Source organism: Pseudorca crassidens, chromosome 16 (assembly GCF_039906515.1).
Source record: "Pseudorca crassidens isolate mPseCra1 chromosome 16, mPseCra1.hap1, whole genome shotgun sequence".
Lineage (NCBI taxonomy): Eukaryota > Metazoa > Chordata > Mammalia > Artiodactyla > Delphinidae > Pseudorca > Pseudorca crassidens.
The window spans coordinates 31,118,606-31,137,935 of NC_090311.1; the positions used below are offsets into that span (position 1 = coordinate 31,118,606).

Below are 19,330 nucleotides of genomic sequence, written 5' to 3' on the forward strand. Positions count from 1 at the left end.
ACATTTTTGAAAGGTTTATAAGTTAGAGACCATCTGAATATTATTTTCAGATAGGAGTATTTTTAAAAGCAGTCAAGAGTGGAAATGACTCATCTCCAGGGAATTTTGGGTAATTTATAAACAGTGATGCCTGCTAGATAGAGGTTTGCCTTTTAATCTTCTGAATTATGAAGAGTCACTGGGATTCCTCATAGAATCTGTGGCCTCCAGTGACTTGCACTTCCAGGAATGTTCAAATGAATATTTATCTCAGAGATCTCATAGCTAGAAATTGTTAGCTCTATTTAAGATCATATTCTTGAGTTTTTGTATGAAGTGAAAACTTTCCTATGTGTTTTAAGCTTTTTCATTTCTGTTTTTAAATCAGTTTATTCATTTTAAAGTTACTTTGTAAATGTTCTGTATAATTTTCTGTATATAAGAGATGCTTTCTTCACTTAGTGAGATAATCTTTGAAAGTAAAGATGATTAAAATTCTTTTATTGTGAGCAATCTTAAACATACACAAAAAAGGAAAGAATTGTATACTGAATCCATATATATATATCACCGAGATTCAACTCTTATGAGTAGAAATTTTAACTTCAGGAAATGTTGGCTTTTTTGTGTGTTATTCTTCCTGTAACTATTTTGCAAATGAGCGTACTGATTTGCAATTTTTATTTTATGCAGATGATATGATGCCAGCCACTTACTGTGAAATTGACTTAGATAAAGAAAAGAGAGATGCATTTGTGTATGCTATCAAAAATCACTACTGGTACCAGATGTACATAGATGACTTACCAATATGGGGTAAGTATTGTATGTTATTTTTAAAGTTTGGGGAATATTTGGATAATAAGCAAGATTTATGTAATGACTATTCAGGTGATTGTACACTGAATCAATAAATGTGTTTTCACTGTTTTCCACAGAATGATTTTAACATCAATTTTATGGTTTCCTGTTACTTGAAGGGTTTTTGACATTGTCAAACTTTACATGAAAAATCCCTGAAAATATAACTTTTATACAGTGTAACTTTTCATATTCAAGAGGTCAAAAGATGCTTTGAACAATCCGAAATATTCCCCCTCCCTCCATTTTTCTCACATCTTATTTTGACTTATTTTATCAAATAACAATCAAAGGGACTGAATAGGATCTTAAAGTTATATTCTGGCTTTCTCTCATGTGGGACTGTGGTAGTATGGTTTTTAGATATAATAGTCTCCTGAATGACTTGTTTTGCTAGTTCCTATGTTATTTTCCAAAAGTCTATTATGTTTAAAATTTTAAAAACTTTTTTATGTTTTATGTCCTTGTTCATCTGTGTTAATGGAGAGGAACAATGCAGTAGTTAATACCAACTTATTCATAATCCAAACATTGTTTGTGCTGGGCTTGATTAAATTACTTAATATGCAAAGCAAAGCCAGCTATCACAGCCAGCATGTTTGATCACATTTTTCTCTTAATGGCTTGTTGTTGTTGTTGTTGTTTTTGTTTTTTGGTCTTTGGACACTTGTTCTTATATATAAAAAATATATAATTAATATTCTAATTCTTAAAGTTATTAGCAGACTACTGTATTCATGAACAGCAAACTGAAAGACTGAACATATCAGCCCAGAGTTTAATATGGTACTAAGATGGAATTTATAAGAAAGTTAATATCAAGATATAATTGTATGCATTGTCATTACTGTGTTACATGTTAATTAGATATAAATAGTAAGCATTTCATGTAAATGACTGTAATTAGTATAACAGACATTTCTGTGATTGTCTCTGAGGGTAGTAGGAAGATATGCTGAATATTCGCTGAAGACTTCTGAGCCTGTAGTTTTAGGAGAACCCACATTAATCTGGGTTTTCTCTTTTTTTGGTGAGAGAGCAGGTCTTTTGCATTGCTTACGCGTTTCATGTCTAGAACCTTAGGTTTTTTCCGTCATTTCTGTGGGCCTCCATAAGCAACATGGCAGCTGTGCTTTCCTGTCTTAACATAAATCTTTTTTAGCTCTGGGTTTCTGCCATGTTTAGGACAGATACTTTTGGATGTCCTAGAATGTCTGAACCATGGGAAACCCTGTCAGAAAAAAATCTTTATCTGGCTTTTCTTGGGATAAAGGTTTCACAGTCTTTTAAATGTCGTTTAGAGAGAATAGTTTCCTATTTGGTATAATTATGTCTCCACCCTCAGAGTTTTCAGAGTAGATAGGTAAATAAACTTTGGTGAAATTAAAATTAGAAGGATTTTATTATCCCTCTACAACCTCAAACAAAGTGAAACTGTATTCCTTGAACTTGTACGAATTAGAACAACTTTGGTTAATAAGCAAATAATTCTTAATAAGAAATGATCATTTTTTTCCCACTAATGCTTTTCATGAGTTGCACTGACCGTAGAGGGAAGGCCTAAGGAGTAACTTTTAGAGCCTAAGGCGCTAATGAATATATAGGCTTGGGTAGGGAACATTGGATAAATAGCTGACAGTATGAGGGCACGAGAGAGAGATCCTCAGGTACTACCTACTCCCTTGTTTGAGTCTTCTCCTTCAGTATCCCAAATTGTGATCAAAATGATCATTTTAATTTTTGCCTCATTACCATTTATTTTCAACTCTCCTTTCATTTTGTTGACTTCCCAGGGATAAGTCCAATGCTTGAGGTATAAAGGGGAGGCGTTTTAAGTTTTGGTACCCACTATACACATATGTGCAGCTTATTAGGAATGGGTTGATCATAGGTTATTAGAGAAAGTACTGGACTAGACCTCTGGAGACCTTGGTTTTAATTTTAGTTTGACCTCGAAACTGAGAACCTTGCCAGATAGTGATATAGTGCTCCCTGAAATTTTGAGATACTAAGGAATATAAACTACACAGTCATGATTATTACAATGAAGGTGATACTAATGACAGAACATGAACTTTGAGGATCAAATTAGTGATAGGTTATGCTGAGCTGTGCATCACTTTTTTTTACCATGGTGTGAAAATAGTTTTGTGTTTGCCAAGTCGTTAACAAAGAGAAGTCCAGCCGGTACCTTTTCATTGTTCTAACCATGAGGAATAATGGTAGTATTGCTTTTTTATAAAAATGTTTTTTAATGAGCTTTTAGCTTCTAATGTATTTTAAATACTAAGTGATATTACATACCTTGTGTGAAGTGTTATTTCTTTTGAAGGTATTGTTGGTGAAGCAGATGAAAATGGGGAAGATTACTATCTTTGGACCTATAAAAAACTTGAAATAGGTTTTAATGGAAATCGAATTGTTGATGTTAATCTAACTAGTGAAGGAAAAGTGAAACTGGTTCCCAATACTAAAATCCAGATGTCATATTCGGTAAGTATTAAAATAATTGTATACAGGAAGCAGTATTTGTCACTTAATATCAACAATTAAGTATGTTTTACAACTTTAGTAATTGAAATTGTAGCTTGAAATGGGATGCAACAGATTATTATTAATGTATGTAAGTAAGCCTCCTAAAAGCAGGGAGGTTTACTTAAGGTCTGTAGTATTAGATACCTGTTATGCATTGGCAGGACCTACCATTTGCTTCAGCAAACTTTACCATTATAACTGGGCAGTTAGCTAACCCAGCCATGTGTTTTCATGGTTACTTTTTAGATTACATTACTCCTTGTTTCTCTTTCCTTTTTACTGTTGAAGATTAAGAGATGATGCCATGTTGAAAATTTCTGGATGAGTATAGTTTACCACATTTTGCCTTATCAGGTGGAATAAGATACTCCTGCAGAGTAAGAGCTTGTCAGAGCCCCTTGCAACTGTCAAGTTAATTCTGTTCTGTTAGGATTAAAAGTAGTGGAAAGAAGAGAAATCCGACGTAGGTAGCCTCTCTTTTCAGTAGTTTTTTTCCAGGTAACTGGAATGAATCCATTGCTGGTAGACAGTTTTGAAAGTTTTTCAAGTTTTGGGCATATGTACCTAGGGCAAATAATATTTGCATAACCATACTTATAAAGAAACATCATTGTAATAAAACTAATGCAATCTAAAGTCAAAGATGTACAGATTCTTATTTTATTTGGTCTGTTTAATTGAGTTGTTATCACATTTATGAGGTCAGAGAATGTAAGTCAGCAACAGTTAATAGTCCTTGAAAACTGAAATGATCCCTCTAAGTCATAAGTTTTGTTAATACACAGAGAGGAAAGTTGGCTAGTTTTTTTAATCATGTATTTCAACTTCTCAAATTGGTAGTAACTTTCTACTGTTTCTCTAGTATCTTATTCTAAGTGTGTAAATCTTTTCAAATTTTGCTCAGAGTTTTTTTTATCAGATTATTGTTTACTGGCTTTGATTTTCAAATGAAGAAAATTTTTTTCAGGTAAAATGGAAAAAGTCAGATGTAAAATTTGAAGATCGATTTGACAAATACCTTGATCCATCCTTTTTTCAACACAGGGTAGGTAAATTGTGTATTTTAAGACGTTCAGTATGTGCTTCAATCAGTTAAACAATGGGCATCTGCCACATATAGGGCACTGTGCTAGGGTTGTGGATCTCAAAGATTTAACGAAGGCTGATTTCAGATGTGAGCTCAGAGTCATAAGAGTGATAGAGAGTTTTAGAGGAGCAGTCAAAATCTCCCTTCATCATGCCTGGTTTAAACCAATGAAGAGATACACAAGGAAGAATACAGCATATGGGAAGCCAAGATACCACTTTTATTGCTAATGAGGCTAATACTGGAGAATGTGGCTGTAACTGTGGTCAAGTGGGCTTCTTAATATTGAAACTCAGAATTGGAGAAACTTACTACACTCAGACAGTGCTGGACTGTTTCAAGTTTTCCTCCCTGGGTGCCTGTGTGTGTAAAAATTACAGTGTGGAGAAACAGAGCAGAATGTATGCATCCTCTAGGGAGGAATGAATACAAGAGTGGAGTGATACCAGGAGTTTCTGCCAGGGGAAATCCTTCCACATACAAAGAAACACCAAGAATGGAAAGATGCCTCCCACCCCCTCACCTGCAGGTATACACTGGATCTCAGATCCTTAGTCTAGTGGCATTGCTGCTGGTTTTGTACAGATAGCTTTGGTTATTTTTAGCAAAAAACAGATTTTATTTTTGTCGTTCAACTCCTTCAAGGATGGACCTGAAAAAACTACAAGGTATAAGGGGATATATCCATTCTTCTGACTTTCTTCCTGACTTGCCTCTTCTATCTTTTGGACTGAAATCCTGAAGTTTATTAGTCACCAATTTTTGAGATGGCTTATAAGTTTTTTTTGTCTCAGAGTTATATCATTGCAGCCAGTTTCCACATTTAGACTCCACCAGAACCTGTTACTACTTCTAATCTTCCATGGGGTCCTAGGAGAAAAAAATGAAGATCTTTGAGGTTTAGCCCCTGCTGAAAGATTTAGTGAGCTACTCCTGGAGCTATGATTCCCTCCCCGACCCTCCCAGGGCTTTTCCTCAGATTTAGCGCTCAGGCAGTCCTGAACATGGTAGTCCATTTAAAGATATAGGCACAAATAACTTCAACTTTAAGTAGCATTTGAGAATATGAGGACTTCCAACTGACATTCCCTACCAGAACACCTAGGTCTACTTGCTTCTAGTCTCATGGGGTAGTGACAACTTGATGGAAAGGCTGCCTTTTGGCATTTTCACTAGTAGAACTGTATACCATATATATATATTTTTTTACCATATATATTTTTAAAACGAATATTAATCGAGCACTTGCTGTGTGTCAGGCACTGTACTCAGTAAGTGGAATACATTAGAGAATGAATGTCAAAGATCCATGCCCTCTTGGAGCTTACATACTAGTGGGGGAGACATGCAGTAAACATAATAACTAAAATGTATAATATGTTGAAAAATGTGTACATGGAAAAATAAAAAAGAGCAGTTGGGTAAGAGTGCTGTGGATAGAGCAAGTTGTAGTTTTGAGTATGGAGGACAGGGTAAGCCTCTGAGATGGACTTTTGAGCAGAAGCTTAAAGGAGTTGAAGGAAATAAGGAATGTGGCCATCTGGAGAAAGAGTATTCCAGGCAGAAGGACCACCATGGAAAGGCCTGTTAGGTGGGAACATGCTTGGTGTGCTTGAGGAATAGCAAGGAGGCCCATATGGCTGGAGCAGAGCAAGGGGACGAGAAGTAGGAGATGAAGTCAGAGGCAGCACGAGCCAGATCATCCATGGCTGCTTTAAGGGCTTGGAGTGCAAAGGGGGCAGGATAGTGTTTTCAGCAGGGTAATGGCAGATCTGACCTCTTCTTAAAAAGGGTCTTTCAGGTTGTGATGTTGAAAATGGGTGGTGTGGGAAACGGGGAGTAGCAGGGTTACCACTGGAGAGGCTGTCGCATTAATGCAGATAAGAAGTAAATGTGGCTCAGACCAAGGCATAGCAGTGGAGGTGGCGAGAAGACGCCAGATTGTGAACGTATTTTGAAGGTAGAGCCAGCATGATTTCCTGATGGATAGAAAGATAAAGAAAGTTTGAGAAAGACTCCACAGTTTTTGGCCTGAGCATCTATCAGAGTGGAACTGCTGTCAGTGGGGTGGAAAAGCTGTATTTGGAGAGTTGGAGGGGAAGATCAGAGTACAGTTTGGGACATGGTGGTTTTGAAGTGTCTGTAAGATATCCAGAGATAATGACCAGCTAGTTGGATATATCAATCTGGAGTTCAAAAGAGAGGCCTACAAATTTTGTAGCCATTGGCATATAAATAGTATTTAAAGCTGCGAGACTGAGTGCAATACCAAGGAAGAGTATGTACGGATAGAAGAGGACTAAGGACTGAGCCCTGGGAGCAGTAGTATAAGTTCAGGGAGAAAAGGAGAAACCAGCTAAGGGCCCTGAGGAGATATTGGTAAGGTATGGGGCAAAAAAAAGATTGTATGGTATCTTGGAAGCCAAGAGAGGGAAGTCTGTCACAGAGGATAGAAAGATTAGTTCTGAATTGCTGCTGATGGGTCAGGTAAGATGAGTACTGAAAGTACGTGTTGATTCATCTGGGGTCATCACTGAACTTGACAAAGAGCAGGTTTGGTGTAGTGGTGGGGCAAAATCTCAACAGAGCTGGTCTAAGAGAGAATGGGAGGAGAGGAATTGGAGGCAGCAAGTTTGCTACTAAAGGGAGTGCAGAAATGGTGTAGTAGCCGGTAGGAAAGATGGAATCAGGAAGGGGGTGGGCGTTTGTTTTTTGGGTTTTTTTTTTTTTTTGAAATGTAAGAAAAATATGTTTGTTATGTTGATGGGGTTCAGTAGAGAGTACAAAACTGATGATTCAGGAGATTGGGGAGAATTACTGAAGCATTTTCCTTGAGTAGGCAGGAGTGGATGGGATCTACTGTGTAAGAGTTGGGATTGTTTCTAATACAGTGGCTACAAACATAGACTTAGGAGCCCCAGCTGGATACAGACTCTGTCTCTGCCATTTACTGTAACTGTGGTCAGATGACTCAGTTGTTTAGCTGCTTTTCAGTAGTGAAGCAGGGGTTATACTTCCTTGCAGAGTTGTTGTGAAATTCCATTTGACAGTGCATATAAAGCACCTGGTTCAGTGTTTCCACAGCAGGTGCTCAGGAAGAGGCAGCCCTGGTGGTATAGTTAGTTAATCTCCAGTGTTCTAACGTTTATGACAAACCTGGGGTGCTGCTTTCGGATTAGCAACACTAGGGGTGCTGGAGTCAGCAGTTCGTAGGGTTAGTAACCCCTCTGTGACATCTCATTTCTTTATTGTTTTAAAGAAATATTTCCCTTGGTTAATAACTTCAGAATCATGCAACATTTTATAATTTGGGGGATAAAGGAATATTATAAAATGTCAGGTTAGTACGTTAGTACTAACTAATTAGTAGTACATTATAATCGGTATTAGTTTAATGTTTGTATATTAGATTAGAAGATAGAGAGCTTTGCTAGAAAGTTTTGCATTTTGGGGTGTATCTTTCTTATTACTAAGTAGTAACTATATAAACCTTTTTCTCTTCAAAAATTTGATAAATTGACTGAAAAGAGATATGAGTTTTATATATATGTGTGTATATATATATGTATATATATGTAAATTTTTTTCTCTCTTGTCCTTTTCTGGGTCATTAATTTCCCAGATTAGAAACAAAATCAAACCTTTGGAAAAGCCTATTATTATAGACTGCATTTATAAATCTTAAGTGATACTTTTGTGATAAACTTAAATTTATACAACCCTTTTTGGTAAATATTTCAAAATATAATGCATTCATTATTTCCTTTATAATTTCAATAGGTATTTAATAAATAAATTGTTGAATGAAGGAAGAAATGACCTTATGAAGAGGCAGAGGCAGTTGACTGCCCCTTGTTTTTCAGGGGAAGCCATAGTTTATCAGTTGCCTGAAGCCTCAGGGTGGATAACAGCCAGTACTGCTTTTCACTCTAGTGCACATGCTCAGCATGTTAGCCCAAGTTAAAATCTAATTAAAATCCTAATTGTATAGAACAGTACCTCCTTCATGTTAAATATTCTATGTATCTGTAGAAGTTTAGAGCAGGAGAATATCTGTGAATAATTAAAATATGTGTATGAGAGGTTTTATGGAGGACAGGGGTTTTGAGTTGGGTTTTAAATTGTAGATAGAATTTACAAAGGTAGAAAGAAGTGGGTCCCATGTGAGAAGAAATTCTGAGAAGGATACAGAGGTGGAAGTGAATAAGCTGTACTTTTGGGTCATTGAGGAACGGTAGGCCTGATTGGAATATAAGATACAGTGGAAAGAAAGGTTGGCTAGTTAAGCTGAGGTGGCCATCTTACAAGGGGTACAGAATATTAGGGAAAATAGTTTAGGTTTGTTATGTGAGAAAATAGGGAATGTCACTGTAAGTTTTAGAATAGTGAAGTGATACATGAACATGATGTTTCAGAAAGATTTGCTGGATAAGCTTTTGTCGGATAAATTGAAAGGAAGGAGAAAGACCAAACATAAACGTCGTCATCTAGGAGGCCATTAGAGCTATCAGGTATGAGGTGATGGCATGGAAATAGAGAGGAAGGGAAAAATAAATGAAATTGAGAGAGAAGAGAAATTTTGGAACTATCCATAAGGAAATTTTGGGAATTAAAATATAAAGGAATTGTTGGACAGTGCCACAGACAGTTGAAGTCAGCTGTGCTGAATCTGGACATAATTTTGTGACAAATGTGTGGGTAAAATCAAAGTCAAGAGCCTTGGGGGCATTGAGAAACTATGGAGTACCTCAGAGTTCTCTGTACCATGGATAGCTGCTTTGGAGAGGAGTGCATGATGGTGGCGGCAGGGTGGAGAGGATGAACTGGAAGCAAGTGAAGCAGGTCATTCAGGAAGGTGGCCTAAGTTCATGGTGGGCAGCTATGATGGTTTAGTCTTATAATTTTTTTTTTGCGGTACGCGGGCCTCTCACTGTTGTGGCCTCTCTCGTTGCGGAGCACGGGCTCTGGACGCGCAGGCTCAGTGGCCATGGCTCACGGGCCCAGCCACTCCGCGGCATGTGGGATCTTGCCGGACCGGGGCACGAACCCGTGTCCCCTGTATCGGCAGGCGGACTCTCAACCACTGCGCCACCAGGGAAGCCCTAGTCTTATAATTTTAAAGACGTTTTCAGGTAGTTGCTTAGTTAGAGGGAAGGGAACTAATATTTATTATTTACTGCTCTGTGCCAGACACGGTGCTGTACAGTTTATATATGTATTAAACCGTACAAATCACTTACGATATAGTATTATTTCCTTCATTTTTGATGTAGGAAAACTGGGGTCAGGGCCTGTGTTAAAATTCAGACCTGTTTGACTGCAAAACCCATGTTCTTTCTCTCTAATGCTGAATAGCATATTCTGTGCGGCCAAATTGTATTTTATTTGTACAATAAATTTGATTGTGATAATCCGTGTAAACAGTATCATACTTTTAATGCATCTAAAGCTTACTGGAAAGAAAGCCAATCCCTTTGATTACTCTTTCCCAGTATATCTTAGTTTTGGATTTTCATGTAAAAGTTTTTAGAAGACTTTTGTGGGGTTTTTTTGCATTAACATCCCATTGTCCTCTTGAAACCTATGAATTTTGTAACTGGTATTTCAAGTAAGTAATATTTTATTTTCTGTTATTTTAGATTCACTGGTTTTCAATATTCAACTCCTTCATGATGGTTATCTTCTTGGTGGGCTTAGTTTCAATGATTTTAATGAGAACTTTAAGAAAAGATTATGCCCGGTACAGTAAAGAAGAAGAAATGGATGACATGGTAAGCAAACATTTTACATTGTATTTATAAAATAATTTAACTTAGTGTTATTGAATGTTGGAAGCAAGTCCATAATCCTGAGGTCAGATGAGCTTTAGAATTCAGAATTTTCAGGTTTTAGGAAGGTAGAAAGCTCCCTGAGGGGTCTCTAATTAAATATTTTAATGTTTTTACATGCCCTGATTACATGTCCTATAATCAAATATATTAATGTGTTTTCAGCAAAACATATGAATGTTCACCCTAAGTGGGATAAATAAACAGTATAAATAACCTCTTGTTAGTTAGCTCCAAGATTTGCCACCAGATAAGGATATGTCAAACTTGTGAGGCAGACTTTTCACTTTTCAGAGCTTTTGATTTCAGAATTGCAGCTAGGAGGTCGTAGACTTGTATTGGTATCTTTCTAATGCTGTTAAGTATTGCATAAAATTAAGGGAGTAGGTGGAAGGATTGATTTACATTTAGTTTAATAGGTTCAAAGGGGAGGGTTGTTTCTAAATTATTTTTACTAAATTGTTGAACAGTGTCGTAAATGAGGAAAAGTGGTGTTTTTTTGTTTTTAATTTTTTTGGCTGCACTGTGTGGCTTGCAGGATCTTAGTTCTTGACCATGGATTGAACCCGTGCCCTCAGCAGTGAAAGCTTGGAGTCCTAACCACTGGACTGCCAGGGAATGTTAATGGCTATTCTTTTTTTTTTTTCTAATTGAAGTGTGGTTAATTTACAATGTGTTGGTTTCAAGCGTACAGCAGAGTGATTCCGTTGTTAATGGCTAGTCTGTGTAGATATGCTCCATCATTAAATAAGTTTGGAAAACAGTTAAACAAATTAAAATTTTAATACGCTCACGTGTATTGTGAAGTATCAGAGGGTAGATGAAATATTTGGTGCCTCTCAAATATAGCTGACCAGGACCCCCCCACCCCCCGCCAAGGCCAAAAAAACCACAAAGATTATCTTGAGGGACTGATATTTCTTAAGAAACAGTGTTTTGGTTATTTGCTTACTTGGGTTGAAAAGGCAAAATTGAATCCTTTTTAAAAAATGCTATAGACAGTTAAATGATATTTAACTATTTGATATATTCCCTGTGTATTTTCTTAGGCTCCAGGCTATAAGGGAGATTTCTGCATTGCTAGGGCATCTAGTACTGTTTTTTTTTTGTTTTTTTTTTTTGCGGTATGCGGGCCTCTCACTGCTGTGGCCTCTCCCGCCGTGGAGCACAGGCTCTGGACGCACAGGCCCAGTGGCCATGGCCCATGGGCTCAGCCGCTCCGCGGCACGCGGGATCCTCCCGGACCGGGGCACGAACCTGCGCCCCCCGCATCGGCCAGCGGACTCCCAACCACTGCGCCACCAGTGAAGCCCTCTAGTACTGGTTTTAATCTTCAGTTTTGCTCTCCTCCTGGCCCCCACTCATATGTGAGCCTTAGTCATGATGTAAAGGTCAAGAGTAGTGTCTGAAAGTAACATTCAGAGAGCCATTGGGCTTTTCTCCCAGTTTGACCATTTCTTTTTGCACCTAGACCTTTTCTTTTTCCATTCTTTGAGATTCTCTGAGTACAACCAGGATCCATCTTCCTGAGCCTCAGTAATATTACAGCACTTTACTGTTATAAGTTATTAAGGCAGAAATTATTTTAAATTTGAACAAATGTCTTTTCTTGATATTTTGAAACCCTTTTAATACCTTTAAGTTTGTAGTGAGGGAACTTACGACTGTAATTGTAAATTTTTACCTATTTTATGTATTTTAATTTCATTCTGAATTATTTTCTTTTCTCTCAACATATATATGTATATAGGATAGAGACCTAGGAGATGAGTATGGATGGAAGCAGGTGCATGGAGATGTATTTAGACCATCAAGTCACCCGCTGATATTTTCCTCTCTCATTGGTTCTGGATGTCAGATATTTGCTGTGTCTCTCATTGTTATTATTGTTGCAATGATAGAAGATTTGTATACAGAGTAAGTTCATGTGCTTAACTTTATTACTTTTTTGTTGTTCTTGAATAGTTTTAATAATTGGAACCTTTAAGTCAATCATAATTAAATACTTGCTGATTTCAATTATCTTAGAATTTAAATAGCCTAAATATCATTATTGCAAATAAATAATGAGCAGTATTCTTTAGCTGTAAGTATATTTTTCTGTTATATCCTAAAATTATTAACTTTACTGAACATTTTGGTTGGTTATAAAGGTTATATTCCATTAGAGGTATGAGCAGAATTAGTTACAAATCAGAGTTGTTTGACAAAGTGAATAGGCACTTTTTTGAAATCTGAAGATCCAATTAGATCTTTATAAGAAACGCACAAGGATTACACATTTACTGAGTTAGTACTTCACATCTGCCTCCAAAACTTGTAGACTCTACAGACAGAAGAAAGCATTGTAAATAACAGCAAAAAGAGTGGTGGAAAAGGCACATGAGGTTAGAAAAATAATTGAATGACTTCTTATCCTATCTTTACATGGTTTTCTGGTACATTTTTTCTTTGAAAACAGAACCAGTTGCAAGAAATTCCTTTTTTTGATAAATTCATTTATTTTTGGATGTGTTGGGTCTTTGTTGCTGCATGCGGCTTTCTCTAGTTGCAGCGAGTGGGGGCTACCCTTCATCGCGGTGCGTGGGCTTCTCACTGCAGTGGCTTCTCTTGTTGCAGAGCATGGACTCTAGGCACGTGGGCTTCAGTAGTTGTGGCAGACGGGCTCAGTAGTTGTGGCTCGTGGGCTCTAGAGTACAGGCTCAGTAGTTGTGGTGCATGGGCTTAATTGCTCCGCGGCATGTGAGATCTTCCCAGACCAGGGCTCGAACCCGTGCCCCCTGCATTGGCAGGTGGATTCTTAACCACTGCACCACCAGAGAAGTCCTGCAAGAAATTCTTGATGTGAGGCCTTTGGATCATAAGAAAAAGTTGTACATTCACCAAGATCTCAAGTCCCTATTTAGTAGCACTATAACCTTGTGCTCAGAGAACCATGACCTCAGCAAAGCAAACATGCTCTAAGCCTGGGGTATAGATGCCACCCCATTAAGTCCTCAGTCAGAATGACACTTGTCCCCAGTTACATCTCGTACCTCTGTTTCAGTTCATGATGCCTTCTTGCTTAAATATGCTTGGCATTTGGTGGACAAGCAGTAAATTGTTTTGCTGAAAGCATGGATCTTTAGCTGTATATTAAATATTTAACTATATTAACTTGCTGTTTTTTCCACGGGACAGTAAGCTCCTTGAGAGCAAGGACTGGGTCTTATCTTTGCATTCTGAGAGTACCTCAAGAACTTCGTATATGCAGGGTACTCAATCAGTGCTTGTTGAACTGCAGTGAATGTGTATTAATCAACAAAGTTATTTCTCTATAGTTTCTGTCATATTTCTTTAATATAACCTTTGTAATTTATTTACCACATGAACCTTAAATAATTGGCCAAAACCTAAACTTCAGTGTTCTGGTAGGTAGTTCTTATTTTAGGATATAATATATTTCAAATGAAATCCCAAATTCAAGAAAAGCATTTCAAATCTTTCAAGAAGTCATGCTTTACATTAAATACTGGATTAACTGCATCACTACGGAATTGACACTGACTGTATACTCACAGTCTTTTTTTTTCTTGAATTCTTTTATTTTTTATACAGCACGTTCTTATTAGTTACCCATTTTATACATACTAGTGTGTATATGTTAATCCCAGTCTCCCAATTCAGCCCACCACCATCACCACCCCCCGCCACTTTCCCCCCTTGGTGTCCAGAAGATTGTTCTCTACATCTGTGTCTCTATTTCTGCCCTGCAAACTGGTTCATCTGTGCCATTTTTCTAGGTTCCACATATATGTGTTAATATACGATATTTGTTGTTCTCTCTCTGACTTACTTCACTCTGTATGACAGTCTCTAGACCCATCCATGTCTCTACGAATGACCCCATTTTGTTCCTTTTTGTGGCTGAGTAATATTCCATTGTATATATGTACCACATCTTCTTTATCCATTCGTCTGTCAGTGGGCATTTAGGTTGCTTCCATGACCTGGCTATTGTAAATAGTGCTGCAATGAACATTGGGGTAGTAATTCTTTTTGAATTACGGTTTTCTCTGGGTATATGCCCTGTAGTGGCATGCTGGGTCATATGGTATTTCTATTTTTAGTTTTTTAAGGAACCTCCATACTGTTCTCCATAGTGGCTGTATCAATTTACATTCCCCCCAACAGTGCAATAGGGTTCCCTTTTCTCTACACGCCCTCCAGCATTTGTTATTTGTAGATTTTCTGATGATGCCCATTCTAACTTGTGTGAGGTGATACCTCATTGTAGTTTTGATTTGCATTTCTCTAATGATTAGTGATGTTGAGCAGCTTTTCATGTGCTTCTTGGCCATCTGTATGTCTTCTTTGGAGTAGTCACAGTCTTATAAGTTAGTAGTGGGTAACCTCTCCTAGAATCCAAGTTTTTGCTTTGTTCCTTCTGAAATGTTAGGGTTACAGCGTTGGCAGTTCATTTTTTAATTCCGAAGCTGTTCTGCTTATAGACCTTCAGCTTTTAGAAATAAGAAACCGCATCTAATAGATGGTATTAGTAGGCAAGTCATGCATTGTTATTTTAGCCTGTCATTATTATTGATAGTTGTTCTACGTAGTGCTTATTTGAAGTGAACATAATTAATCATTTACATGGTAAGTACTGCAGCTGTGAGTATTATTATGATATCAGTATTATTATGATATGATATCAGTATTATTATGATATCAAAATGACTAACATTATTGAGGTTCCGTGTTAGGAGCTTTATGCTCATTAGCTCATTTAATCCTCACATCAGCCCCGTAAAGGGACTATTTTTATCTGCATCCCACAGATGAGAAGAGTAAAGCTCAGGGAGGTTAAGTAATTTGAGTAAGATCACACAGCTATTAGTAAAGGGTGTTAGTAAGCTGGGATTTGAACCTAGGCACTCTTACTCCAGAATGTGTCTCTTAATTTTCTGGGCTGTAGAAATGAAGATAGAGATAGTAAAAATACAAAGCGGTGAGAAAATGAAAAACTTGCACATAAAATTTGTAAGACTCACTCCAGAGTAGGAATCTAAAGGATTCTAGAGGATAAAAAGCAGATAATGTAACATGTGAAAATTACTTTGCTCAATGATGGTCATAGCAATCAGGGAAGAAAAAAATATTTAGATAGGTAGAGGATCAACATCAATGTAGGGATGCAGGTTAGTGTGATATTAACCCTTGAGAAGGCATATGGTGTTTGAGAAGGTATGGGTAAGTCTGGTAAAATGCAGCTGCTGTGCTGAAACTTGCTTTGCAGTGGTGAGATGGCAAGTGTAGGTGAAGTAGCTACTTAGATATCACCCTCTTCCCCCCACCCCCAGTCTTGGAGAGATGAACAAGGAGGACAGTTCCCCACTTCAGCAGATTTTTTCAGTGTAGATGAAAATGGTCTATTTTGGGTGTAAAATACCCACAAAATATTTATGAACAAAGAGGTGCAAGGGTACGTCTGATTTTTAAAACTGTAACTTACGTACTCACACTTCCATTTAGTGGAAATGTCTCTGGGGACTACAAACTTAACCCGCTGGTAGTCATTGTGGACTCTCAGTCACATGAGCAGCGTTTTTGAACTCTCTGTCAGTGGTCACACACCCAGTTGTAAACAGAATGGATCAATTTGTTAATGATAGTCTGGAAGAAATAAGTTAGTACCTACAGTGTTTAATTGGATACTTGAAAAAACAAATCTGGTTTTAATTAATTATTTATTTATTTAATTTTAAAAATCTTTATTGGAGTATAATTGCTTTACAATGGTGTGTTAGTTTCTGCTTTATAACATAGTGATTCAGCTATACATATACATATATCCCCATATCTCCTCCCTCTTGCGTCTCCCTTCCACCCTCCCTATCCCACCCTTCTAGGTGGTCACAAAGCTCCGAGCTTATCTCCCTGTGCTATGTGGCTGCTTCCCACTAACTATCTATTTTGCATTTGGTAGTATATATAAGTCCGTGCCACTCTCTCACTTCATCCCAGCTTACCCTTCCCCCTCCGTGTGTCCTCAAGTCCACTCTCTACGTCTGCATCTTTATTCCTGTCCTGCCCCTAGTTTCTTCAGAACCATTTTTTTTTAAAAGTCCATATATATGTGTTAGCATATGGTATTTATTTTTCTTCTTCTGATTTACTTCACTCTGTATGACAGTCTCTGGGTCTATCCACCTCACTACGAATAGTTCAATTTTGTTTCTTTTTATGGCTGAGTAATATTCCATTGTATGTATGTGCCACATCTCTTTATCCATTCATCTGTCGGTGGACACTTAAGTTGCTTCCATGTCCTGGCTATTGTAAATAGAGCTGCAATGAACATTGTGGTACATGACTCTTTCTGAATTATGGTTTTCTCAGGGTATATGCCCAGTAGTGGGGTTGCTGGGTCATATGGTAGTTCTGTTTTTAGTCTTTTAAGGAACCTCCATACTGTTCTCCATAGTGGCTGTATCAATTTACATTCCCACCAACAGTACAGGAGGGTTCCCTTTTCTCCACACCCTCTACAGCATTTATTGTTTGTAGATTTTTTCATGATGGCCATTGTGACTGGTGTAAGGTGATACCTCATTGTAGTTTTGATTTACATTTTTCTAATGGTTAGTGATGTTGAGCATCCTTTCATGTGTTTGTTGGCAATCTGTATATTTTCTCTGGAGAAATGTCTACTTAGGTCTTCTGCCCATTTTTGGATTGGGTTGTTTGTTTTTTTGATACTGAGCTGCATGAGCTGCTTGTAAATTTTGGAGATTAATCCTTTGTCAGTTGCTTCATTTGCAAATATTTTCTCCCATTCTGAGGGTTGTCTTTTCGTCTTGTTTATGATTTCCTTTGCTGTACAAAAGCTTTTAAGTTTCATTAGGTCCCATTTGTTTATTTTTGTTTTTATTTCCATTTCTCTAGGAAGTGGGTCAAAAAGGATCTTGCTGTGATTTATGTCATAGAGTGCTCTGCCGATGTTTTCCTCTAAGACTTTTATACTGTCTGGCCTTACGTTTAGGTCTTTAATCCATTTTGAGTTTATTTTTGTGTGTGGTGTTAGGGAGTGTTCTAATTTCATTCTTTTACATGTAGCTGCCCAGTTTTCCCAGCACCACTTATTGAAGAGGCTGTCTTTTCTCCATTGTATATTCTTGTCTCCTTTATCAAAAATAAGGTGACCTTATGGGTGTGGGTTTATCTCTGGGCTTTCTATCCTGTTCCATTGATCTATATTTCTGTTTTGGGCCAGTACCATACTGTCTTGAGGACTGTAGCTTTGTAGTATAGTCTGAAGTCTGGGAGCCTGATTCCTCCAGCTCTGTTTTTCTTTCTCAAGATTGCTTTGGCTATTCGGGGTTTTTTGTGTTTCCATACAAATTGTGAAATTTTTTGTTCTAGTTCTCTGAAAAATGCCATTGGTAGTTTGATAGAGATTGCATTGAATCTGTAGTTTGCTTTGGGTAATATAGTCATTTTCACAATGTTGATTCTTCCAATCCAAGAACATGGTATATCTCTCCATCTATTTGTATCATCTTTAATTTCTTTCATCAGTGTCTAATAGTTTTCTGCATACAGCTCTTTTGTCTCCTTAGGTAGGTTTATTCCTAGGTGTTTTATTCTTTTTGTTGCAATGGCAAATGGGAGTGTTTCCTTAATTTCTCTTTCAGAGTTTTCATCCTTATTGTATAGGAGTGCAGGAGATTTCTGTGTGTTAATTTTGTATCCTGCTTCTTTACCAGATTCATTGATTAGCTCTAGTAGTTTTCTGGTAGCATCTTTAGGATTCTCTATGTATAGTATCATGTCATCTGCAAACGGTGACAACCTTACTTCTTCTTTCCTGATTTGGATTCCTTTTATTTCTTTTTCTTCTCTGATTGCTGTGGCTAAAACTTCCAAAACTATGTTGAATAACAGTGGTGAGAGTGGACAGCCTTGTCTTGTTCCTGATCTTAGAGGAAATGGTTTCAGTTTTTCATCATTGAGAATGATGTTGGCTGTGGGCAAATCTGGTTTTTAAACTGATTGATTTTGAGAGACCCACAGTCTTCTAAACATGGGAATGACAGACTTTTATATTATGCGACACTTGTATTTAGCTATATATTGGTGTTATTAAACATTGCAGTGTTTTAACTTATGTATCTTCTTTAAGAAGTGGAACATAATTGTTTGAACGGAAGAGTGGTACATGTTTCAAGACTGTATGATTCCTTTGTAGGTGGACAATGGAATGGAATAATAATTATTATCCAGAAGGTGGTTAATTTTTGAAAGTTGTGTATCCTTCCAGTGCACACATTAGTGTGATACTCTTGTAAATTCTATTTAAAATAGTATTTATCTCAAACTGACAAGGTTATATTTTCTATCTATAGTCTTTTACCTTCCTAGTTGTGGTGAGTTTCAGAAATGATCTTTATTTTTAGTGAGTTAAGTACATTTCTATATTATGGCATTTAAAATATTTTGTCCAGTTTTATTTAATAGGAGAGTTGGTCTGAATTGCTTAGATATTATTGGAAGAGGAGGTTAGAAATTGTTGATCTGAGTTAATGTAAAGGAAACTAAATAGGAAAAGTCTCAGTATTATACCATTTAAAGTAATAGCAATAATATAGGTTATAGTACTTCCATTTTATTTCTATCAGCAGGCAAGAATCTCCAGCAGTTAAATTATATAGAGGAATATTCTAATTATTTTTCTTAACAGATGAATGTCCTTTTCCATATGATGTGATTGGTTCACAGGGTTGCAAAACAGTTTTAGTGCCAGCTTCTAATATGTTTGCCAAAGAAATGTGAAATATTTGTTTAGAATATTATGAAATTTAACTTCAAATTTAAAAAGAATGAGGATCAGTCTGTTATTATTTAAGTGCAATTTTAACTAGAAATTCTTTCACTAGGCGACCTTTTGAGGTCCTTTGCAGTCCAGAAGGATACTTTTGTGTTCCTGCTAAATTTATTTTTGAAATTAAACTAATGTTAATGTGATAGGCTATATGATATTTTCTTTAAATCGTTGGTTTTA

General features: G+C 37.0%; 1 protein-coding gene across 1 annotated transcript in view; it reads left to right on the plus strand.

Annotated features, from left to right (window-relative positions):
- Positions 1 to 19,330, plus strand: part of TM9SF3 (transmembrane 9 superfamily member 3) — a 74,542-nt gene that overhangs the window by 17,993 nt on the left and 37,219 nt on the right. The window contains exons 3-7 of the mRNA XM_067709853.1: positions 673 to 795; positions 3,173 to 3,333; positions 4,343 to 4,420; positions 10,102 to 10,233; positions 12,041 to 12,207. Coding sequence (XP_067565954.1) covers positions 673 to 795; positions 3,173 to 3,333; positions 4,343 to 4,420; positions 10,102 to 10,233; positions 12,041 to 12,207 — 661 coding nt within the window. The remainder of the gene's footprint in view (positions 1 to 672; positions 796 to 3,172; positions 3,334 to 4,342; positions 4,421 to 10,101; positions 10,234 to 12,040; positions 12,208 to 19,330) is intronic.